This window comes from Giraffa tippelskirchi, chromosome 5 (assembly GCF_054371585.1).
Source record: "Giraffa tippelskirchi isolate mGirTip1 chromosome 5, T2T-mGirTip1v1.2.pri, whole genome shotgun sequence".
In the NCBI taxonomy this organism is placed as follows: domain Eukaryota; kingdom Metazoa; phylum Chordata; class Mammalia; order Artiodactyla; family Giraffidae; genus Giraffa; species Giraffa tippelskirchi.
Genome location: NC_137279.1, coordinates 188991655 through 189017405, shown reverse-complemented (window position 1 = coordinate 189017405; position 25751 = coordinate 188991655). Strand labels below are relative to the sequence as shown.

General features: G+C 50.8%; 1 protein-coding gene and 1 long non-coding RNA gene across 6 annotated transcripts in view; both read right to left on the bottom strand.

The window, feature by feature from the left end:
- The window catches only part of AGAP1 (ArfGAP with GTPase domain, ankyrin repeat and PH domain 1), a 568365-nt gene that overhangs the window by 323532 nt on the left and 219082 nt on the right, over positions 1–25751 (bottom strand). For all 5 annotated transcript variants that reach the window (XM_081494022.1, XM_081494021.1, XM_081494020.1 and 2 more), the window contains 3 exons: positions 24604–24689; positions 20847–20988; positions 15480–15614 (listed from right to left, as the gene is read on the bottom strand). In XM_081494022.1, the coding sequence (XP_081350148.1) occupies positions 15480–15614; positions 20847–20988; positions 24604–24689 (363 nt within the window). The remainder of the gene's footprint in view (positions 1–15479; positions 15615–20846; positions 20989–24603; positions 24690–25751) is intronic.
- LOC145507453 (uncharacterized) lies at positions 3208–4890 on the bottom strand. The gene is made up of 2 exons (XR_014054874.1): positions 4503–4890; positions 3208–3670 (listed from the first exon to the last, which is right to left on the bottom strand). It is a non-coding gene; the product is annotated as an uncharacterized LOC145507453 (long non-coding RNA).

The following is a 25751-nucleotide window of genomic DNA, read 5'->3' as shown; positions in this document are numbered from 1 at the left end:
GCTCCCAAGGCCGTCTGCTACTTCCAGGATAGGCAGGTATTCTCTTCCCAAGTCCCCCAAGCAAGCCCCAGATGCCTTACAGTTATCCTGGGCATCCCTAGGGAGAAGTAACAATGGGCCGGGTCTCCCCCCTACAGCTGGGTATGCTGAGGAGGTGACGGGCTGAATCGTCACGAACGGCAGGAAGATGAGGATGGAGCCCAGTGTTCTGTGGTCCAGCCCAGCATCCATCCCCAGGCCACCCGGAGGCGATGCCTTCTTGGTAACGGACTCAGCACCATCTGAGATGATGATTCAATACCTATTGAATTCCCGAGCCCGTGCGCCAGCAGAGATTCAGTAACAGCTGTCTTTACGGGATTAAGCAGGAAGTTCGTTAACAGAAATTGAAGTTCCTCAGCGTCTCGTGTCATTAGCAACAGCTCAGCTTGTCTTGTCGTTAGCAAACTTGGAAGAAGCATCTGGGTTTTGAGACGTCCCATTTACTTCAACCACTGTCTGACTAGAATAGTTAAATAATTCCACCTGAGTTCTATGGCTTGTTTTTCGAAACCCTGGATGAATCTGCTTTCAATTCCCTTACCACTTATCTTGAAACAGGTAGAAGTGTTGAATGATAAAATACAAAATGTAATAAAACTAAAATGGGAAAACGTTGTGAATCCTGGCTGCTACTGCTCAGACCCTCAGTTGTGTCTGACTCTTTGCGACCCCACGGACTGCAGCCCACCAGGCTCCTCTGTCCATGGGGATTCTCCAGGCCATAATACTGGAGTGGGTAGCCATTTCCTCCTCCAGGGGATCTTTCCAACCCAGGGATCAAACCCAGGTCTCCCACATTGCAGGCGGATTCTTTACCGTCTGGGTCACCAGGGAAGGGAAGCCCAAGAATTCTGGAGTGGGTAGCCTATCCCTTCTCCAGGGGACCTTCCCGACCCGGGAATCGAACCAGGGTCTCCTGCATTAAGGTGGACTCTTTACTAGTTGAGCTACTAAAGGAACTCCCTCTGAACCCTGGACTCATACTCAAATGCTTTTCCAATCATCTACAAACTTGCCCAAATCAGCTGCATAATTCTTAGCATGTCTTTTCCTGTTCTGAAAAAGCTAGATGGGGCAGCTAACAGCTGCCAGGTTCTGCGAAGGCTGAACGCCTATGTTCTGGCCAGTACCCACTGTGGCTGGTCAGCATCATGTGGACCCGCAGTCACTGTGGTACCCCTGCAGGGCAGGCAAAAACCTGGTGTCATGTAGCCAGCATGCTAAGGTACACACACGGCACTCAGTAAATGCTGACGGAGGTCAACCCGGGCCGATAGCAATGGTGGGTCTCCGCACCGCTTTTCACAGCTGCCTGGCAAAAGCACTTAATTCAATTTCTTGTGCATGAAATCCATCCATTGAATCAACGAAACGGATCTGCCGCTGAGATGACAGAAGAGAGAAGACACAGGGGCCCAAGATGGGGCCTCAGTAAATTCCACTGTCAAGAAAGAGGCTGAGCAGGGGAGAAACCCACAGACGACAAGCAGCTGCTCCTGGAGGGGGTGGCAGGTGTCACGGAGGGCGACAGGTGAGGGCAGGACCAGCGTGGAGAGTGACCACCGGACAGGGGCCAGACAGTCACTGGCGAGCTGGTGAGAGGTGGAAGGCCGCAGCGGGGAAGGGAGTGCTGCTGCTGCTGCTAAGTAGCTTCAGTCGTGTCCGACTCTGTGCGACCCCATAGACCGCAGCCCACCAGGCTCCCCGCCCCTGGGATTCTCCAGGCAAGAACACTGGAGTGGGTTGCCATTTCCTTCTCCAACGCATTTAAGTGAAAAGTGAAAGTGAAGTCGCTTAGTCATGTCCAACTCTTAGAGACCCCATGGACTGCAGCCTATCAGGCTCTTCGGTCCATGGCATTTTCCAGGCAAGAGTACTGGAGTGGGCTGCCATTGCCTTCTCCGGAAGGGAGTGCGAAGCGGAAAAAATTAAAGACAAAGAGCCCCTCGATCGCACAAGGTGTATCGAGCCCTGACTTCATGGAACTGCTGAGAAATGGCCAGCAGTCTGACCACCCCGCCCGGAGAGGGCCTGCGTCGGCCCCTGCAGGTTGGGTCACCCGTCCTGGGAAGACCCACTCGGAGACCGCATCACCGGGCTCGGCACCTCCAGCGCAGGCATGGTTTCCTCCTGCCTTCCCACGTCAGCCGGCCCCTTTCCGTCTGCAGGAGCCTCCCGGGGCTGCCCTAACAAATCCCCGCAGTACTGGCCGCTTGCAATCAACGAAGTCTTTATTCTTTCCCAGCTCTGGACGCTGATAGCCTAACATCTGGGGCTCAGGTCGGGGTGCTGGCATGGCTGGGCTCGCCGGAGGCTCCCGGGAGAACCCATTTCCTTCTTCCCCAGCGTCTGCTGCCTGGTGTCTCCATCACGGCGGCCTTGGAATCCCTCCGCCCCACCCTCCCGTGGTCCTCCACTGCGCGTGCGCTTGCCACGCTGCCACCTCCTTAAGAGTGTAAAGACAGCTCCTTTCAGGGCCCATTGGGGATCGTCCACGACCCCTCTCTGAAGATGCTTAACCACCCTGCAAACCCCTTCCTGCCACTTAAGGTAGATCCACATTGCCGAAGAATTGATGCTTTCGAATCGTGGTGTTGGAGAAGACTCTTGAGAGTTCCTTGGACTGCAAGGAGATCCAACCAGTCCATCCTAGAGGAAATCGGTCCTGAATATTCTTGGAAGGACTGATGCTGAAGCTGAAACTCTAATCCTTTGGCCACCTGATGAGAAGAACGGACTCACTGGAAAAGACCTTGATGCTGGGAAAGACTGAAGGCAGGAGAAGGGGACGACAGAGGATGAGATGGTTTGATGGCATCACAGACTCAATGGACATGAGTTTGAGCAAGCTCCGGGAGTTGGTGATGGACAGGGAAGCCTGGTGTGCTGCAGTCCATGGGGTTGCAAAGAGTCAGACACGACTGGGCAGCTGAACTGACTGACTGACAGGCCCGGGACTCCAACGTTGCATACCTCGGGGGTTAGGGAGGTACATCTCTCACCCACCACACCATCTCAGGCCATGGGTCTACAATCTGTCATTTCAAGACTAATTTTCCTAGCATTGATGGGGGAAGTCCACCAAAAGCATACTCCCCCTGCCCCCACCCCCATCCAGCAGCTTTTCTGATTAGTTTGAATAAAATTCTGAAATGACTGTTTTAAGACTTGTCTCTCAATTTAGGCTTTTTTTTAATGAAGGCTTTGTATTTGGGAAAATGGATACATGAGATTTAGGAATGGATCTTTATAAAGTGCAGCTGACTTTTGCTAATCTGCCAGAAAAGAAAAGGGAATCCATGAAAGGAGCCTATATGGCAACCCTTTGTGATTTTTGTCAAATGTATCTAATGGTATCAATTCCTTTATTTCCCAAGAGGAATCGATGCACCAAGGAGATAGACTTGCTTCTTCCCGTCTACTGACCTGCAGGCCAGTCTGTAACCACAGCTCCCTGATAGCAGAGGTGCAGGAAGGGAGCTGCTGACAGGTGAGATGTCACGTGCACATGGGCAGCAGGAGATGTAGCCAGGCCTCCTGGACTTCGCCCTGCACACACACCACTCCCAGGGAGGCCCAGGGACGTCACAGCTGATGCTCCTCGTCTAAACGGTCAGAACTGGAGATGCTGTGGGCAGGAGGGGCACCCACATATTTAGGGAAGAGATCTTGACAAGGGGGGATCTGGAGACTAGCCTCCTGTCTCCAGGGTTGGTGAATCCAGGCTGGCAGATGCCGGCGGAGAAAGGAGTGCTGAGAAGTCATAAAGACACCGAGGAAAGTAAACCATGTAGAAACTGTTCCCAGGTCTTTTTAAGGCAGGTTATTAACAAGGATAGAGAATAAAGTGCCAACTTTGCTTCTGAAGTATTAAATGACTAGTTTGACTAGATGGATGTAGAATGTTTATCACGAGGTGGTGGGATCATAGGTGATTTTAACTGGCTTCCTTCACTTGTATTTTTACAAACAAGTGTTATCCTAGTCAGGAACAACATGAACACTTAAATATATGTAAATAGATGATACATGAAATACGCATGTGTATTTGCATGGAAATGGATGTGAACCTGGACTCTGAAAAGGAAGAAAGTGAAAGTTGCTCAGTCGTATCCGACTCTTTGTGACCCCATGGACTGCAGCCCGCCAGGCTCCTCTGTCCATGGGATTCTCCAGGCAAGAATACTGGAGTGGATTGCCATGTCCTCCTCCAGGGAATCTTCTCGACCCAGGAATCAAACCGGGGTCTCCTGCATTGCAAGTGGATTCTTTACCAGCTGAGCCACCAGGGAAGCCCCTCTGAAAAGCAAAACTCCACAGAAAGGGTAACAGGTTAGCAGATGACAGTCATGTCCCCCACCCACCCCCACAGTGCAGGACTCACTCATGTAGCCTGGGCTTTGTGCAGCCTGATGGTCAGCAAAGCTACAGAACAAGGAGCCCCGCTTCCCTACTGTTACCTGGCCAGGTGGGCGGGGTCACAGGCACCTGAGTCCTACTCCTGAGATCGGCTCTTTTCCACGCTCCCTCATTTGGACCATCGTATTTATAGGAGGTGAGTTAGGTGGAAGGATTTCCTTGGTCCATCATCTTATCCCAACAGTTCCTGCGGCATGCAACAGTGTGACCCACCTGTCTAACTGCGTTTCTCTGGGAACCACGTGGGGACAAAGGGCAGGAGACACAGGAGGGACGTGGCCCTTGCAGAACAAAGAACAGGCACCTGCAAAGGGCCCCCCAGGAGGGAGACACCCTGGGGAAAAGCAAGGTCTCCAGGAGAAGAGCCCCTGCTCACAGTTTCCAACCTATTTTATGGGCATTTTCACCCAGGTTTATTCTGAATTACCTGATTCACCAGGATATTCGCTGAGGATGTTCCATCCCCGCGGATACGTTTATGAGGTCACTGTTCTTCCAAGTGCGCTCCAGCAGCACTTTCCTTCTTTCGGAAAAACCTCATCAGGCAACACCAACAGGGAAAGCTGCAGCTGACTGCTCTGGCTGAGTTGGGGTCCGGCCCCCTGGAGTCCTCACTCAGAATGAGGGGTCCCAGGACACTGTCCATGCCCACCGACCCTCAAGGATGTGTGCGTTGCCAGCCTCACTATGGAGCCCGGCTCACTTTCTGCCAGCCTGTGGACCCACCTCAGTGCCTTTGCGAGTGATTTCATGCAGGAAGTGTGTACTGAACTCAATGGAAATACCTGAAAACTTGGGCCCCGGCCCCATCTCCACACACCCCAACTCTGGTCTCTCACGGGCAGGGGCTGGTAAACAGTCTCTGGCTCTGCAAGCCCGTCAGTGAAAGCTGTCCTCCAGAGGGGATCTCACTTCTCATTCGGATGAATGTACCCACTTGTACCCAACTCCTCTTCTTGCTCAAAATATTCTGCCCCGTTCCAACTCTCCTGAGGACTGAAAATTGCAGGACTCTCCAAATTCTATTCTCTTATCAATTTGGAACACTCCATTTGTAAGTAACCCGATAAAAGAACACCTGTACAGAAAAGCCTGTGGCTTGACACGTTTCTCATTGGAGGCACTCAATGTGTAATTAATCCCATTTTCAAGATAAACCGAAAATTTTCTGAGCTGAGATGCTACCATGTCTAATGGGAATTATGCAGTGGGAGAAAAGAAAAAGGTAAAAGCAAAACATAAATAAGTGGAAAGTAAGGGGGAGAAGTTATCAACCTGAGCGGGGAAATGAACTAACAGAACAGAACAAAATAAAGCAAAAAACTAAACATCACCATCTCAAGAAACTAAAACACTGGCCCGAGGCAAGTGCATCATTTTCTATCAGAGACTCTTCCATCAGCATCCCCCAGCCCAGAGGAGGCAGCGACTGCCTGTTCTCCGGAAGGGCCCTCAACACCACAGGGGCCTACAGACCATGCGGCACCTGGCCACCCTCAGTGATGCTGCTCACCTGTGCAGGAAAGACCACCTAGGTTCCCCCAAACTGACCACCTCCCTCCCTGCTGCCCAGGAATGTCAGCCTGACTGTCTCATCTCTAACTGCCAGGCTGCGTGAAGAGCCCATGGCCTCCCCCAAACCGGGAGGCTGATGGCCAGGGCTGCACCCCAATCCTACAGAGACACCTGCCCTGCCTGGGTGCTGGTGAGAGGCCTGGGGTCCACCTGCCTTCAGATCAAGGGTGCAGACCCTAAAGTGGGGTGCCTGGGCCAACAGAACTCTTGGTGGCTTCTGTCAAATGAGAATGATGGACGAAGTAAATGCACTTATTATACTTATTGTGTTATTTATTATAATAAATCCATATATAAAAATAAGCATATCTTTGGCCAAAACTTTCTTTGCTTCTTCTGTAAAGTTAGATGCAAGACAAAATTAGGAAAAAAGGGATTTGGGTCCCTTTAACCACAGACTACATCATCTCATCTTTGAAAATTTTATTCTCCTCCCCATTCCAATGAGTGGATGAAACTTCTTTTACTTCTGCCTTCATGCATTGCTGATCCAGTAACTTCACATACTTTATGGAGTGGATCTTATTACAGGGGTCTAAATCGCCTCTTAAACCAGTGTGTTAGTTTTATGATGTCTGTATTCTGCACAGAGACAGCAAAAGTTACAGTTATGCGAGAATCATCCTTATGAGTGCCTCGGACGCCTCCTAGTGGCAGCTCACTAAATTATAAAACTGAGTGCTTGTCTTTTGCTGTTATTTTCATTGAATCTCAGAGATCCTGTCACAGATCTAGTTCTACTGCCCACATATCCTATCATATAAAGAAAACAGTCTGTGTGAATGTGTTTTTGTTAGGTAGCGTATCAGAGATAATTCATGATTTATAATTCATAATTATAGCACTGCACTTAAGCCAAGATTCCTCACGGATGAAATGGCTTTTATTAAAAAATAATCCTAAAGGAAATCAGTCCTGAATATTCATTGGAAGGACTGATGCTGAGGCTGAAACTCCAATCCTTTGGCCACCTGATGTGAAGAACTGACTCATTGGAAAAGACCCCGATGCTGGGAAAGATTGAAGGCGGGAGGAGAAGGGGACGACAGAGGATGAGATGGTTGGATGGCATCACCGACTCGATGGACATGAGTTTGAGTAAACTCTGGGAGTTGCCAATGGACAAGGAGGCCCGGCGTGCTGCAGTCCATGGGGTCACAAAGAGGTGGACACGACCGAGCGACTGAACTGAACTGAATGATCACTTGCTGGAGCACCTGCATTCACAGTGGGTTTAAAAGCGTAATCAGTGGCTTTTAAGAATTACATTTTCGGGACAAAAGGAAAACATGCGCTGCCAACAGATACAGACCTCATTTCCAGGTACTGCTTTGCTAATAGCTGCTACTAAGGGGGCTTCCTACCTGGACTGTTTGTCTATAAAGCGAGGGGTGAAAAGACAAGGCCTCGGCTCCTTCCCAGTGAAATCCTACAAGCCTGCAGGCCAGGCAAGAAAAGAACTTAAATGCCGAAGACACCCTGGTATTTCAATGAGGGTGAAACCTGGGCGCAGGCCTGGGAGTATCCCCCACCATCCAGACGACTGCCCCGGAGGCTCAGTATTTTCTCATTCGGTTTACAGACAACGTTACACATGGGGAGTTTCCTGAAATTCCAACGCTCCCAGGAAAAAAGCCGCCCTGAACTATGGCTGCACTGGGGGCAGAGCAGGGTCAGGCCGCAGGGCGCCCTGTAGACGGAGATGCACGCGAGAGAGAGATAGAGGCAGCCCTGGCACCCGGCCAGCGGCGCGGAGACGAGAGGTGCGTCCAAACCCAAGGACGTGGGCGCTCCCTCTGCTCCCCGCAGAGGCACCCAGGAGGTCTGTCTCCACGGCGACACGGCGACACAGGCAGGCTGGCGAGAAAGCTCTGAGGACACCCAGGCACCGAAGTCACAGCTCTGCCTGGAGCTGGGGACCAGGCTCGGGGCTGGGGGCCCTCTGGGGCTGGGTGCTCAGAGAACCTGCCTGGTCCACCGAGAGGGCAAGGACCTCGGTACGAGCAGCGACGGAAAGATTGTTAAAAAATAATATTTTTATCCCTCCCAGGAGACTGGCTGCTACCTCCTAAAAAGTCAGCTGACTGCAGGAAATGCGCTTATTTTTTATATTAAGGGACAGACCTGTTGGAAGTTAATATCTGAAAAAAACACTGGAAGCTATGGTTATTTTCTGTCTATAAACAATAAGTGCTTTTCAAATGAAAATATCCAGGGTGGCCAGTGGGCAGAAAAGACATCTGCTGGAGGAAACCTGAGTTGGTTCAGACTCCCTGGAAGGCTGAGGCTTTAAAACTTTGCAAGTCGCTGACCAGTAGTCTGACATCCAGAGGTGTGTCCCAAAGAAATGATGAAGGATGGATGTGAAGCTTTAGGCAAAGAGTCACCCAGTGAAGCATTAATTCTAAAAACAATAAATAAATGGCCGGGGTGGGTAGGGGTGCACGACCATGAAATGTCTAATAAAGGACTGGGCCAAAAAGTTGTTATAGTGACTCAACGGAATGCAGTATAAAAATTAGAAATTATTTTGTAGAAAAAGCAGATTGTAAAACATTACAAAGCCCAGGACTGTCTATTCAAACACATGGGCATCCATGCACACATACCCCACCAGGCTTTAACAATAACAGCCACTGCACACAGTGATCTGACCGGCGGTATTTATTTCCATATTTCACATCCTTCAAAAACTATTTCTGTTTTCTTTGGCAAGTCTCATAAAACCCAAAACTCACTCATCAAAATTTTCACAACTTTGTCTCTGGTAGACAAATCTACAATCCATTTTCCACAGTTTACTTTTCCGGAACTAGGGGAAGACCACGGATCAAGGTATTAATGCACTTCTCTCCCCTTCACCAAGTTCCCAGGCTCTGCACTAAAAACACAAACTAACCGCGGACTCCAGAGCCTGGTCTCTGGGGACCCCGAACATCTGCTCCAAGCCTGGCTCCCCGACTCACTCCTGGAGCCAGGGTCTGGCCAGGCTCCCCCAGTACATAGCATGCACAAAAACACCCAAGTCCAGGGGGACAAGGTACCATGTCTCGTATCAGAGCATGTCACAATGTAAAAGTCAACCTCCCTTGAGGACTACTTTCATCTTTCACGAAATGAACCGATTTGGTGCTGCTAACCTAGTGGGTACTGAGCAGTTCTTCAGTGAGTAAAGGTTCCTCAAAATATGGCTATGTCAGAAACAGACTTGTGGTTGCGAAGGGGGAGGGGGCTGGGGGATGGACGGAGCAGAAGTGGGTTAGCAGATGTAACTATTATATAGAGAATGGATAGAAAACAGCAAGGTCCTACTGTACAGCACAGGGCACTGTATTCAATATCCTATGATAAACCATAATGGAAAAGAATATAAAGAATGTATATATACAGACACAGATACATATATATACATATATACGATGTAACTGAATCACTCTGCTGTACACCAGAAATGAGCACAACATTGTAAATCAACGATACTTCCATTTAAAAATATCTGGCTAAAGTCCATGCTCTATAAGTAAAAAAATGTTATGAAAGGAAGACTTCAAAAGAACTTGGAAACATCAGCCAGAGATGGTAACAACTTCTGACTACCCTAGGGAAGTCATATCTTCATGTCCTTTGGATCAGAGACTCTGTGGAGGGTTAAATAGGTCAAAAAGTATATCACCGTTTAATCATCTCAAAAACATTAGAAAGAGCGGAATGCCGTGGCATTATGAACAGATTATGAACAAAAATAAAAGCCATTTGTACGCATTAATGATACATCAAGCTAATTCAAGCTGGCTAAAGTCATTAGGAGGAATCCTGGGGCAAAACACGGCTCTGATGCCACGCTGGAGCAAAGTAGTCCAAGAACCATTTTCAATGGCATTGATAAAATTAATTCTATGAGCAAAAGATAGGCTCTGAACAAGAGTATCTAAACAGAGCACATCTACTAATAGTGTGTTTAATGACCTCGAGTTGGCAGTGTGGGAGTGAATTCAGGCATTTCTGTGCACATATGAGCATCGGGGCCGCTCGGCGCCCCCAGGAAAGCAGCACAGCGTGAAAAAACCCCCAACTTAGGGACCCAAACTGCCAGAAAAGATCACAACCTCTGCCAGCACAACAGTCCACGACACCGTGAGATGAGAGATGGCTTCCTGTCTCTTGCTGTTTATAATATCATCAACTTTAACAAAGATTTTAAGATGACGCCTATGTTATGTTTTAAAGAACTGAGAGGCCTCTCCTTGTAATGGTTCCTTCCACATGTACCAGAAACTAGTTCAAGAACTATCAAGTTTCACACCTGACTGGGTATCGCGACGGCCAGTGGCTGCAGTCTGCGGAGTATGAACCGCACCGATAATCTAGAAATTCCCCTCTACCTAAAAACTGTCATTTTGGATAAGTGATTTTTCAAGAAAAATTTTACAGGACTCCAGTTCCTTTACAATGTCATGTTTGTTTCTACTGTCCAGCCAAGTGAATCGACTACATCTATATATACACTCCCTCTTTTCTGGATTTCCTTTCCATTTAGGTCACTGCAGAGCATTGCGTAGAGTTTCCTGAGATAAACAGTAGTTCTCAGCAGTTATCTATTTTATACATAGCAGTGTGTATATGGGCTTCGCTGGTGGCTCAGTGGTAAAGAATCTACCTGCCAATGCAGGAGACGTGGGTTCGATCCCTGCTTGGGTTGGGAAGATTCCCTGGAGGAGGAAATGGCAATCCACTCCAATATTCTTGCCTGGGACATCCCATGGACAGAGGAGCCCGATGGGCTGCCAGTCCACAGGGTCACAAAGAGTCAGACACATATAAACAACAAGCGTATAAATGTCAATCCCAATTTTTTAAGCAAATCCATTGATAGTCTAAAGAGGTAACTCCTCTTTAAAAGTCAGTCCTCTGGGCCCTCTGAACATAATGCGAGATATACTCTTACTTCTAGACAAAGAGACTTCAAATAAGGGACAAGCTGATTTCACACTGGTGACAATAATCATATTTTAAGACACTTGGGTTATTCAAGGTTCATCACCTCTTAGCGCCACATTAGTGGGTGCAGACCAGCTATTGGTCCCACCTTGACACATTCCCCACCTGTTCACTGTGTTTGGAAGATCTGGTTTCAGATGTGTCAGACATGTGTCAGACACCCGGCTCACCTGTAACATGTGGGTTTAAAACTTCCCACCCAGAACTTAAACTCAATTTTTTTTTTCCTGAGGAGTAACTCACAAGTTTTTCTTTTGTTTTTGTTATTTCTGAGAATTCAGTTTACTACACCAAATGCTGCTGTTTTAGTTTTGGCATTCATGCATTATTTCAATTTGTTAATTTCTTGCTTAAGAAATTAACTGAATTTGAAAATGCATATATAAGTGGTACTGACAATGTCGTGCTTTATAAAAATAGTTACTATAAATCATGTACACACTTTCTCACTCAGACATAAACAAGGGCTACAACACCAACAGAGAGACCCCCCTCCAAATCTACATACCCCCCCCCCACTATACACATATACACACACCCTCTGCCCACAGGTTCAGTCAAAAGTCTACTCCATATCAGGCATCTCTGAAATTTGGTGAGAAATTATCAAGGATGAATCAGATGTGGCCTTTTCAGGGACAACTTGCACATTCTAATTTCCAGTGGATCAGACCATGTAAAGAGCTACCAGGCAGTGACAGCCGATGTCATCCGTGGTTAATGATAACAGCAGGGTAGCCATCAAACCAGGGTCAGATCACCGTAGACTCAAACGGCTAACTTAGAGGAACCTGCTGACTGTTTTCCTTTTCTATCCACCCCCTCTACCGAGCATCACCTTAGGCAGGTAACCGTTTTCATGTCATCCTTGTTCTTGGGGTTTTTAAACTAGTAAACCCCTTTAAAAAGTGTAACTCAAGCAGCTGAACCTTTTTCGCCCCATCCTAACAGACACTAACCACCCATCTGGCCCAGGATATTCTGCACATCCAGCTTTCTTTCACTGCAGAGCGGGCTGTGGGTGTGGGACCGGGGAGGGGGCAGTGTGGGGACGTGACCCTGACGGGCACAGAGGTACCGTGAAGACAGAGAAAGGACACACTGGGCTGGCACCAGCAATATGATGCGACTTCAGGAAGCCAACCCCACAAAGAAGGCAGTCTCCAGGCCTCCTAAGATCCATCTTACATCGTAAGCCCTTAAACTGTGATATAAATATCAGTTATTATTACAAATGATAAAAAGTACGTATTAACAGATGGCAACTCACTAGTTCACCTTGTCAATATATATTAAATATATTTATGTGTGGACACACATGTCTTGCTTTTGAACGTGAAAAATCTTTGAAAGTACTCCTTTAGAAAAGAAAATATATTTATACATTGGAGCCACTTTATTTCATCTATGGCTTTTCCAACAGTCATATTCGGATGTGAGAGTTGGACTGTAAAGAAGGCTGAGTGCAGAAGAACTGATGCTTTTGAACTGTGGTGTTGGAGACGACTCTTGAGAGTCCCTCAGACAGCAAGGAGATCAATCCAGTCCATCCCAAAGGAGATCAGCCCTGAATATTCATTGGAAGGACTGACGTTGAAGCTGAAGCTCCAATACTTCGGCCACCTGATGCAAAGAGCTGACTCACTGGAAAAGACCCTGATGCCGGGAAAGATTGAAGGCAGGAGGAGGGGGTGACAGAGGATGAGATGGTTGGATGGCATCACCGACTCGATGGACATGAGTTTGGGTAAACTCCAGGAGTTGGTGATGGACAGGGAGGCCTGGCATGCTGTGTAGTCCATGAGATTGAAGATGGGAGGAGAAGGGGACGATAGAGGATGAGATGGTTGGATGGCATCACCGACTCCATGAGTTTGAGTTTGGACATGAGTCTGACATGAGTTGGACATGAGTTTGAGCTCCGGGAGTTGGTGACGGACAGGGAGGCCTGGTGTGCTGCAGTCCATGGAGTCACAAAGAGTCGGACACAACTGAGTAACTGAACTGAACTGATGTCGGGATGAGCAGAAATTCTGTGAAAGGCCACGGAGCGAGTACCTGGGGCTTTCCTGGCCACCGATAACATGGGAACCACTCACTTCTATGGTCACACCCACGGGCAGCCCAGTCCAGCCCTCCCACAGCCTGTAAACAAAAAAGCCTGTTATCAGAGACAGGCTGCTGGCCGGGCTTGGACCCTGGGTCCCGTGTGGTGACCTTTCATCACTTAACCCCTTGGGGTGTCCGCTCTTCCATGGCCAACAGCTACCTTGCCCGCTAGAGGTCACCTCTTGGGAGAGCCCTGCATGCTTCCCTGCACAATTCTTCCTCTACTCACTAAGGTTCACGGAGCCGCAGACGTTGGCCCTGCATGGTGTTCTGCTGGGGGGGTGTCTGCTCCCCAGCACAGGTGGGGATGGCCCACGCAAACGTGAGGTGAGGGATGGAAGGGACACAGGACCCCAGGGTCTGGGGCTGTCCTCGATGGATCCTGAGCTGTGAGGGGCAGGCAGGGGCTCAACAGGATAAACGTGCTGAGACACCGAAGAGGCTGATGAGTGCCTTTGAGGCAGACAAGTGGAAAGAGAGGGCAAGCTTAAAAAGCAGCTGATTGCTAAGGCAAGTGAAGAAAATGCAAAGTTAAAAAACGGACACCAAGTTTTGAAATTTGATAAAATGATGAAAGCAAGCACGGAACCCCTGCGATTCCATCTGAAAACTCGCCTGGACATTTACAAGGAGAGCACACGCTGCTTGGGTTGGAGCCGAGCCAGGAGCAGCCCTGTACTGCTGCTCTTCCCGGCTCGAGCAGTCTCCCCAGGACGGGTGCACGGCGAGACTCCGGGACCCGGGCAGCAAGGGAGCCTCTGACGAGAACTCGCCCGGCTGCCCTGCTAGGCCCCCAACATGCCAGGGGTGCAAAGCTCAGTCCAACCCAGATTCACCCAGAAGAGGCGGCGGCTGAGGATTCGCTTCCCGCCCCTAAGGAACGGGACCCTCTGCCAGGAGCATCCTTGTCCCAGGTCTGGGATGCTAACCCACCCCAGACCGCCAGCTCTGATCTGGGGGGGGGTGGTTGGGGGGGGTGGTTGGGGGGGGGGTTGGGGAGGTTGCCCCCTCCCCGCCCCCCATCTCCCGCTCCTCTCCATGTGCACCACCCCCCCCCTCATCTGCCAGGACAAGCCTGTCCCTGACTGTTTATCCCTCAGGCAACCTTTGGCTCCTTCAGGAGAATTTCCCACCTGAGGCACGGCCATCCTGGGGGTGAGGGATCAAGACTGAGGTGACAACAAGCAGTGGCTTCCAAACGCTGGCGCTGGCTCCCGCCACCGGGCCAAGGGCGCTGTTACTTTTGGCCAGACCTGACTCTCTGTTCTTTCCGTTTACTGTCTCCCTAACATGAAACCTTTCAGTCAGTTCAGTCGCTCAGTCGTGTCTGATTCCTTGCAATCCCATGAACCACAGCACGCCAGGCCTCCCTGTCCATCACCAACTCCCAGAGTGTACTCGAGTACATTGAGTCGGTGATGCCATCCAACCATCGCATCCTCTGTCATCCCCTTCTCCTCCTGCCCTCAATCTTTCCCAGCATCAGGGTCTTTTCAAATGAGTCAACTCTTTGAATCAGGTGGCCAAAGTATTGGAGTTTCAGCTTCAGCATCAGTCCTTCCAACAAACACTCAGGACTGATCTCCTTTAGGATGGACTGGTTGGATCTCCTTGCAGTCCAGGGGATTCTCAAGTCTTCTCCAACAGCACAGTTCAAAAGCATCAATTCTTCGGCACTCAGCTTTCTTCATAGTCCAACTCTCACATCCATACATGACCACTGGAAAAACCATAGCCTTGACTAGACAGACCTTTGTTGGCAAAGTAATGTCTCTGCTGTTTAATATGCTGTCTAGGTTGGTCATAACTTTCCTTCCAAGGAGTAAGCATCTTTTAATTTCATGGCTGCAGATACCATCTGCAGTGATTTTGGAGCCCCCCAAAAAATAAAGTCAGCCACTGTTTCCCCATCTATTTGCCATGAAGTGAGGGGACTGGATGCCATGATCTTACTTTTCTGAATGTTGAGCTTTAAGCCAACTTCTCACTCTCCTCTTTCACTTTCATCAAAAGGTTCTTTAGTTCTTCTTCACTTTCTGCCAGTTAAACCTTTTTTTTTTTAAGAGGCCGAATGAAGACTGAGCATCTACAGTGAAGCAGAAATGACGTACGTGTGTGTGTGTGTGTCTGACACGTTGTGTGCATAAAGAACGGTCCATGATAATGGTCCATCTGCGCACGAAGAGCTCACCGACGGGATACAGGGAGCTGGCTGCCGGACCGTGTTAGAGGCGGATGCTCGGTGGTCCCGTGTACTTCCCGGCGCCGAGGGACCCTCCCGCAGGCAGGGCCCAGGCTCCCGCCCCGCCTGCACCCCCCGCACGGCGCGTACGTACCGTCCTGGAAGACCCGCTCCACGTTCAGCCCGTACGTGGCGCACGTCTCGTAGTACGTGCACCGCTTGAGGTCGCTGGAGAGCTTCCGCGCCCGGGCGTCGTCGATGACCCGCGGGTTGGTGGAGCTGATGGCGTCTGCAACAGACAGACAAGAAGAGGCGACACGGTGACCCCGAGCGGCCTGAGGACGCCCCGCCACCCGCGGCCCCGGGGAGCTCAAAACCCGCCCCGCGCTCAGCAGTGACGGGATTCTTCTCAGGACCTGGAGTGATCAAAGCATAGTTTATCCCCACTCAGCTCAGACATCAGAAGGCCAGCTGTCCCAGAGGGCCCTGTTCCTGAACATGAAATATAAGCATGTCTGCAAAGACTGGGAGGGAAGGGTGAAGTGTAACAGTGCTAATCGCTCAGTCGTGTCCGACTCTTCGCGACCCCATGGACTGTAGCCCGCGAGGCTCCTCTGTCCACGGGATTCTCCAGGCCAGAATACTGGAGTGGGGTGCCATGTCCTTCTCCAAGGGATCTTCCCGACCCACGGATCGAACCTGGGTCTCCCGCACTGCAGGCAGATTCTTTACCATCTGAGCCACCAGGGGAGGGAAGGGTAAGAGATAAATAAATGTGGTTCCTGAAAAAAACTGCAGTCACTACGTGCAGTGGCCATCTATGCACAGATGCCCGTGAAACACACCCCGTCCACCAGCACCAACCCCTCCGGGTGCCCTCGGCCCGATGGACACATGCTCGCGGAGCCTCAGCAAGTGCCTGTCCTGTTCGGGCACAGGGAAACCCCAGCGAAGCAGAGGGACAGAAACCTGGGCTCTCATGGAGGGGGCGGTCAGCCGGGGAGGGGGCGGAAAGTGAGACAGAGCCAAGCAAGGGCCAGGGGTGTAGGTGGGGCGCAGGGTGGGAGACGGGTCAGGAGCGCAGGGATCAGGGAAGTGCGCCTGCAGGAAGTGGCAAGGGGCGGCGGGGGTCTGGGGCAGGGGGCGGCCTAGCGTCTCAGGTTTAAGGGCGATCCAAGGCTGAGAGCAGGAGTGGGAGGTGACCTGGGGCGCTAGAGGGAGCCACAGACGAGTGTACGAGCCACGTCGGGTCTGAACAGATGGCCTGGATGGGTGGGCAGGAGACACCTCCAGATCCTGCAGGATCTGTGTATGGATGGGGAGATCTGGGCAGCAAAACGGACATCGGGCACCAGCCACTGGTCTCCTGATAAAATGAACCCTGTACCCCCGCTATTTTTTTTTTTTTAGCTTGGCCTGCATGAGCCCCGTTTCCATTCATTCCATGACTACCGAGTTACAGGGATGGGGAGGGGATCGGGGCGGGGGGGGGCAGCCACACGCCCGGCACACGACCAGAGGAAGGGCCGAGATGCTCCAGCCTCAGTGCTGCCGTGAGATGAAACGGGCTTTTCAGGGACTGTTCCTGGCGTGGCACTTTTCCCGCGGGCGTGAAGGCTCCTGAGTTACAGGAAACACCCAAGAGCTCTTTAAGGAAAAGCCCAGCGGCGGGAGTCTTCTCCGCTAGTCCAGGAAGCAGCGGCAGAGGAGACACTAACAACCTCTTAAATGTTTGCTGCCGCACAGGAAATGCACAAGGCACTCAGCTTCTTCAGCGTTAAATGAGAGAGGCATCTCCAGGGAATAACACACTGATTTTGTTTTCACTTTCCCTTTTCCTTATTCCCTGTTTGCTTTTCCTAGCCCCATGGAACAGGTTTAACCGACAGCTCTGAATGACCCCAGGAAAACTAACTATGACTCAGACCCCTGGCAAGGCCTGTCAGAGGGATTAATTCAAACAGTATCTCATCCTGTCTCACCTACAGATTAATAAACCTGACTTGGATTTCATAACACCGAAGGAAAAGAAGTATTTTTTTTAAGGTGGAAACATCTTTTAAGAAAATAGTAGAAAAACAGTTAGAAACCCAGGATTTTCAAACGCTGTGGTGTACGTACACTAGAAAATCATGCGCAGAGCATTAATGCAGCTTAGAATTTATCCTGACCGGGGGTCCCCACAACGCCCCAGCCCCTCCCTTCCTGGTGGGTGCCCACCCCATTTCTGTCCCATCCGGCTTCCACAACACGCCATGCCGTCACGCGTCAGAAACAGACCCTGCGCTGGAGCACTCTTCTCATCTCACATTGCACTCCTCCGGCGACTCTACATCTTTTATCTTTTTTTACAGCTCAGGTTTCACCCTCAAATCAATGCGATCCGCCCGTCTCTAAAACAGGCTGTGTTTAACAAACACCATCGCCTCCGCCCTTATGAACGTCCTCCAGCTCCCCGACAGGACCCGGGACAGAGAACGTCCACCCACCGCTGGGTGAGGCCCCGCACCCCACATGTCCCTGAACAATGAACTTGATTCTCCTTCATCTTCTCCATTCCATAACCTCCGACAGGGCCACGGGCCCCAACCACCTCGGTGGGGGGCGGGGAGGGAACCTGAGATGCCCTCGCGGCTGTCTCTGATACCCCTTGCAGTCTGCACAGCAGTAGGATCTGTGTGCAGGGTTCAGAGAACGCGAATCCACAAGGAGCTAATGGTCTCCAAGGGTGGAACCTTCCAGAAGCCCACCCTCACACCACCTTCCCGCCACGGGGGCTTCTAGGGTGCTCTGGGAATCAGAGGTCCGGGTAATGACCCCTCAGCTGAAGACTGTCCCTCCTGAAAACACTCAAGTCCTGCTCCTTTGGGGCGTGGCTTTGCTGAAGTCCCAACAGGTCTGAGACAAGCCCTCCAGCCACAGATGTTTATAGAACTGAGGCAATGAAAGTGGGCTGGTTCCTGCCCTCAGGGCCCCCGGCGGGACTTCCCCAGCCTATGGAGCCGTCTCCGGGTCACCCTGAGACCCAGACCATCCTGGCAAGAGAGGAGCACGGATTCCCCTTCAGCTGGGGCGGGACACACAGAGGCCACAAGCACCTCCAAGGTCAAGGGCTGGCAAAGACAGGCGCCGACAACCCCAGCAGGACCTCAGGAAGATGGGCCACACATGCAAACGGAAGGAAGGAAACCAGCCACGTGCTCGACCCTGCTGGGCCCACAGATGCCCCAGTGCCCCGTGAGACTTCCTCCCTCCAAGGCCCGGCAGTGTCAAGGTCAACGGCAGCACGGAGGCAGTGAGGCCGGGTCTGCATGGCCCCCAGACTCACCACTCTCTACGTCCAAACACACGGCTGTGGAGGAAAGACAGCCAACTTGTCAAGGTAGCTTTCTGGGTTGGACTGAATGCCTATCTTCCCTTTACTCTGGGGATCCTAGTGCACAAAGGCATTGTGCATCCTGAGCGTAAACCCCTGAATCCAGGGAGCCGGTAAGGAGATGCCCACACAGACTGCACTTTGGCTCAGAAATGCCCCGGGCAGGCCTGCGGGGAAAGGTGGCTTACTGAAAATTAACTGCCTGAATCTCCAGGCAGCTTGGAAAAGCAAGATCCGATTTTAGACGAGCTGCCCACTATAAAACGTTACCTGCCAAGAAGTTTTAGTCCCTTCATGTACACCCGAAAGTATCACAACATTGTCTGTTAATCAGCTATAACCCAATACAAAATAAAAAGTTAAAAAAAAAAATTTTTTTAGGAAGTGAAACACCCAATTCTGCACGCATCCAAACACAAACCAAGGGCTCCTTGCGAGTGTGTCTTGTCTTGCAGTGACCACTAGAGGGCGCGCTGGGCATTAAAAATCTCTCAAGTCAGCTGAGCTCAAGAATTGATGCTTTTGAACTGTGGTGCTGGGGAAGACTCGTCAGAGTCTCTTGGACTGCAAGGAGATCCAACCAGTCCCTCCTAAAGGAGATCAGTCCTGGGTGTTTATTGGAGGGACTGATGCTGAAGCTGAAACTCCCAATACTTTGGCCACTTGATGTGAAGAACTGACTCATCTGAAAAGACCCTGATGCTGGGAAGGATTGGGGGCAGGAGAAGGGGACGACAGAGGATGAGATGGTTGGATGGCATCACCGACTCAATGCACATGAGTTTCAGTAAACTCTGGAAGTTGGAGATGGACAGGGAGGCCTGGCGTGCTGCAGTCCATGGGGTTGCAAAGAGTCGGACATGACTGAGTGACTGAACTGATGTCCCAAGTTGGTCTAGTTTTGAGACCACTGGTCACAACATATATGCTTCAGGGGGAGCAGGATGGGGGTGAGGTCCTTTCCATGAAACCCCAACTCACATTTTACATCCAGCACCCTGAGAAGATGCCTTTAGTTTATCCCACACTTTTTTTTTTCCCTCCCAGAACACTTCCCCACTCCATGATCCTGGGTTATCCTACCAAGACGTGGATTACCCTGCTCTCACTTACATCAGACCTGGTGCCCTGCATATAGCTAACTGGTCCTGCTGGTCAGACGCAGCACGTTTCTTATCTGGAGAAGTCTCACATCAGGGCATGCAAGGGCAGACCAAATGTGCTCATTCTAAAGGAATTAACAAAAATGCAACCTGCACCAAAAAATAAAGGGATAAATCCAGGGTTTCTTGAACGTGATTATTTTTTAAGTTCCTCATTCTTCTGACAAAGTGGTTTTAAAGTTAATCTTCATCTGGCTTCCCAGGTGGCTCAGCGGATAAAGAATCCACCTGCAATGTGGGAGACCTGGGTTCGATCCCTGAGTTGGGAAGCTCCCCTGGAGAAGAGAAAGGTTACCCCCTCCAGTATTCTGACCTGGTGAATTCCATGGACTGTACAGTCCATGGGGTCGCAAAGAGTCAGACACGACTGAGCCACTTTCACTTTCATCTGACTTGCTAAAACAATCCCTGTGACCCCTTAGTTAAGTCCCCAGCAGATACCAGCATGTTAGTGAATCTGTGATCGAGAGTGTCCTAGGCGATGTCACTTTACTAAGAGATCAAGTTTTACGTGACCTAGAAAAAAAAAACAAAACGTACCTGTGCAGTAAGAGTCTACGCTCTCTGAGGGATCTGCTAAAAATGAGATTGGAAACTCGGCAATGTATCAAAAATCAGTATTAAAGGTGCAAACGTTAACAGAGTAACTTTTTAGGTTGCTTATAAATTACATTACTTTATGACAGAGAATTAAGATGTCCTGATATAGAAATTAGACTTTCTTTCTGAAGCCCTTGGGGGTGTAGGGGTGTGTTTTGTTTTGAAGTTGCCAAGTGATTTCTCCACTGAACCAAATGAGGAGACGGGCTGATTTCCGTTTCAGGGATTCTCCCTATAAAAACTAAGACTTCAGCAGAAAATTATTTCTTCTTTAAACCGTCTGCACACCGCCCCCGTCTCTGAAAATACAGGCCAGGAAGCCACTCACACAGCTCAGCTGCCAGAGCCCTGCGAGCCCAACCTCCCCGGAGATGCCACTCACCCTGCGTCCCCACCAGGACCAGCGGGATCTCGCTCGTGTTCCTGTAGTTGGCCATGCGGCTGTAGTAGTGGTAGACGGTCTGGAAACTGATCTCATCCTCCAAGCTGAAGACAAATATGACGGCGTCCACCCACATGGCAAACTGGAGAGAAAGAGGGCAGGTGAGCAGGAGGCGAGGAGCAAGGAGACAGAGGGAAGGAGCAGCATCGGGTCACCTTCGTGAGCACATGACAGGGGGCCATGCGTGGCGTCCGGCTTCTACCGAAACCCGCTTCTGAAGTGTCACTAACACCCTTCTCATCCTTAGCCCAACACACCTGGGCCGGGGCCCGCACCCGCTTCCCACCCAGGCCTCCATGTCTCCAAAGTCAAACCAGATCTTCTTCCCCACGGGAACATCCACCCCGTCCCGACTCAGCTGATGGAAAGCAAACCCAGTGCGCAAAGAGCTGACCTGGGGACCGATACGAGGGGTGACCCTGCAGCTTCCTGCTGCACCCTAAACTGCCTGCAGAGCCCCCCCAGAAAGCCACGCCGGGACCCCTGAAATGGGGCTCCTCCTCAGAAGTCCTCCACCCCCAGGACCAACGACTCTGTCAACAGAAGAGGTCTTCATATTTAAGATCTGCCACGGATGAATTACAGCACCCTTTGAGGGAATTAGGACCCAGTGCCAGAGACAGTAACCAAACCAGTGAACAAAATGAGCAAAAAGGAGGGGGAGAAAACGATAACCCCACAGCGGCCTGGCTATCATTTTATTTTTGTTTTACCTGCATCCAGCTGAACTCACATCAGACCCTCTTTCTGGCAAATCAGCCGGAGGCACACACGTTAGCTCGTCTAATACCCCCAGTCACCTTGGAAAGGTGGAGCCAAGTGACCAAAGGACCCCGGGACTCAGAGCTCCCCAGGGTCACACACGCGGCACCAAGCACCGTCTGGAGCCAGACGCCCTCCTCTTTAATGAAAGACCCAAGTGAAAATGGGGGGGAGAAATCCCATGTGCTTTCTCTAAAAGAAGCTGCAACTAAGACACAAGTTCTGATGGTCAAGGCATCAGCTCTAACACATTTGGGGAAAGTTTCCATTGGTTAAGCTGGCGTGCTAAGTCGCTTCAGTCATGTTCTACTCTTTGCAACCCTATGGACTACAGCCCTCCAGACTCTTCTGTCCATGGGATTCTCCAAACAAGAACACTGGAGTGGGTTGCCAAGCCCTCCTCCAGGGGATCTTCCCGATCCAGGGATCAAACATGCATTTCTTACGTCTCCTGCATTGGCAGGTGGGTTCTTTACCTCTAGCGCCATCTGGGAAGCCCAAGCTCTGACTTCTACATATAAATGAGAAGGGTATTCAGTTACCCGTGGAGATTTTATGTGACAGGACATAATTAAACCTGAAGTTCAGATGATAACGACTAAACAACAACAGCAATAGCAATCATGGCTGATGAAACCTTCAGGGTGGGGTGATGCTCTGAGCCCCCAATTCCTTGAGCCGGAGTTCCCTCTCCAGGGTGGACCTGGAGTCCCCGGGGACAGGTCTCATCACCGTTTAACTGTGGTCCAGGGGGGCCGGCTCGCTGGTCTACCACTGGAGTCAGGAGAAAAGCACTGCGTCTGTGCACCTCTGGACCCATCAGCGTCCATCCCTGGGCAGCGACCCTGGACAGCAGCGGCCCTGAAGCCACTCAACCAGCTCCGACATGCGTTTCCGTATGTCTCTCAACTTTCTTCTTAGACTCTTAATGGTCGGAGCCAAGGTATGCTGAGTGTGAAATTGCCGCTGCAGACTCCAAAACGTGTATGAGTTGGAAAGGCGGAAAATCACCCCAGGTGACTCCCACACTTCACCAACTTCATTCACCTGTTTCTAGCTGCCGCTGAGGGAGCCCTTGGGACAGCAGGACAGATGTCCCATGGGCGAAGGTCGACTAAGAAAAAGTCATTTAGCTTAAATGCCATCACAAACCTTCCAGGACACTATCAGATGTCAAGCCCTGTCCTGCTCAAAGTAACAGACATGCACTGACCACGAGGTCTCACAGCTTCATAACCTACTTTTTTCCATGTTTAACCAGTCTTTAATGTTTCCTTATTACTATCATTGTCTATGCTGTTTCATCAAAGCTAAAGAAATCTTTTCCATACTTTCACATCTTTGGTATCAGAGTGTACCTTAAGGACTGCTTTGTTTCATGACTTGACAGCATTTTTATTTTAAATTCTGGTATATCTTCTAATCAGTGATACTTTATACTCACTGGAACATGGTAACTCCACACCATTTTTCTGCAGAGCCACACACCCCCTCAGTGTATGGAGTTCTAGAACTTTAACAACCCCCATATTCAACATCGTTCACTTAAATCACTACATTTAAGTGCACTTTCACAAACAGGTAAGTTCAAGAAAGAACACCAGGGATATTTTTAATATTAAGTTTGCATTAACCAGTCTCGACTATTACTACCCCTTATCTCCTTTAAAGTGTTGAACTGGTAAATTATTATAGAAATAAAGCCATAAACTAGGGAGTGAGTAAACCAAAGAAAGTTTTCCACACTCAGGTTTCTTTTTTTCCCACAATACCCATTTTTCAAGGAACACTCAAAGAAGTCATACTACGCTGCAGCCTCTGGTTTTCAGTGGAGAATGACCTGGGCTGCAAAGCCTGGTGGGCAGCCTGGTGGTGGTGTTCACATTTTCAAATTCCACCCAGCTTTCTAAATGACTGCACTGCTCTAGAGGAAATGGTAACCCACTCCAGTTTCTCGCCTAGAGAATCCCTAGGACAGGGGAGCTTGGTGGGCTACTGTCCATGGGGTCACAAAGGGTCAGATACGACTGCAGTGACTTAGCATGCTCTCGAGATGAAGCTGTAGAAAATTCCAGATGCTAGTGCCACTGAGTTGACAAATCAGTGCAAAATCTGCTCTTCCTTCCTTCTTAGAAACACAAAGCGAAAATCAGCCACACAGACCAAACTGCTTTCCAGGTTTCTGTCTGCAGGAAAAACAGAATTAGCTTCTCCCCAAAACTAGACAGCATATTAAAGAGCAGAGACATTACTTTGCCAACAAAGGTCCGTCTAGTCAAGGCTATGGTTTTTCCAGTGGTCATGTATGGATGTGAGAGTTGAACGGTGAAGAAAGCTGAGGGCCGAAGAATTGATGGTTTTGAACTGTGGTGTTGGAGAAGACTCTTGAGAGTCCCTTGGACTGCAAGGAGATCCAACCAGTCCATCCTAAAGGAGATTAGCCCTGGGTGTTCACTGGAAGGACTGATGCTGAAACTGATACTCCAATACTTTGGCCACCTGATGTGGAGAACTGACCTACTGGAAAAGACCCTGATGCTGGGAAAGATTGAGGGCAGGAGGAGAAGGGGACAACAGAGGATGAGATGGCTGGATGGCATCACCGACTCTATGGACATGGGTTTGAGTAAACTCAGGGAGTTTGTGCTGGACAGGGAGGCCTGGCGTGCTGCAGTCCATGGGGTCATAAAGAGTCGGACACGACTGAGCGACTGAACTGAACTGTAGAACCTCAGTCACAGGAAGCACTTTCAGGGGCCTCTCTCTCACCTCTTCCGTGCACACCTGCCCGATTCCTAGAAGCACCTGAGTGCTTCCTCCTCAAGGAGGAGTGAGACGTGCACGCGAGGCCCCAGGGTGCGTGCTGTACTCACCTGGGCCTCCGGGGGTGCGTGCTGTACTCACCTGGGCCTCCGGGGGTGCGTGCTGTACTCACCTGGGCCTCCGGGGGTCCGCCCTCATCTCGGATCAGCAGCAGATAGCTTTGTCCGTCGACGACAATCTCTTTCTTGAACCTGCCACCTGCCACACACACAAAACACCTTGTTACACAGGAAAGACAGAGTGTGGGGAGGGCGAACAGACGTGGGCTTCGCTTGTGGAAAAATACTCCCTAGACTGCGGCCCTGGAGGCAGCCCTGAGCGTTTAGGAGTAGCTTCAGATCTGTCTCCAGCAACCGCTGGGTTTGGAGGGACTGCTGGCTCTCCAGATTCCAACAGTCATCTTTAAGAACCCAGGATCGTTTGGGGTTGGAGCACACAGGCTCCACGCGAGGCCAGGATGGCTCGCGGCTCAGGAGGGTGGAGCGCTCATGCGGGCTTTATGTGTCGATTCAGGACGTCTCTCTCCCTGGGAACCCGGCTGATACAGAGTCCAGGAACGGAGAGCACTGAAATTCGTCATTCTCTCGGGTTCACGAGCCCGAAACGACATTTTCATGTGCGGTGAACAGGGTGGGGGCCTGGTCTCCGCCACAGGGACAAATGCCAGGGCTGAGAATCTCTGTATTCTCCTCAAGGGAAACCCAGTTCTTGAGAGGTAAACACAGAACAGCATGGGATGGGTTTCCGCGTTCACAGGGCACAAGGGAGACGGCTGCTACCACACACGGGTTAGACAGAGACTACGGGGTGAGACCTGCGCGAGACACAGCGGGCAGCTGGCAACAGACAGCGTTAGAGACCACGCTGGGTTAGGGGCGGGGAGCCCCCCGGAGCGCCGCGGGGGGGCAGGGGGACGGCCCCGTGGACGTGGCAGGCGCTGACCCCTCCCACGCCCAGGTGGGCGCACACCCGCCTCCACCACCTCCCCGCGGCGTCCTGGGTCGGACTGCCAGCCCCTCCCCTGGACAGCGGGAAACACGCCCACCGCTGGGCTCCTCTGCCACCTCCAGAGACAGACCACCTCTCCACCTGCTGCGCTCTGCGCCCATCCCAGTCACCCCTATCCCCAGGCTTGGGAATTCGCGGTCTCAAAGAGAGGAACACGTCTCATTTCAGCTCCCCAGGCACAGGGGCCTTCCAGAAACACCGGCGAACTGACAATCCTGAGCACCTGAACGCCCCCCGAGAACTACACCGCCA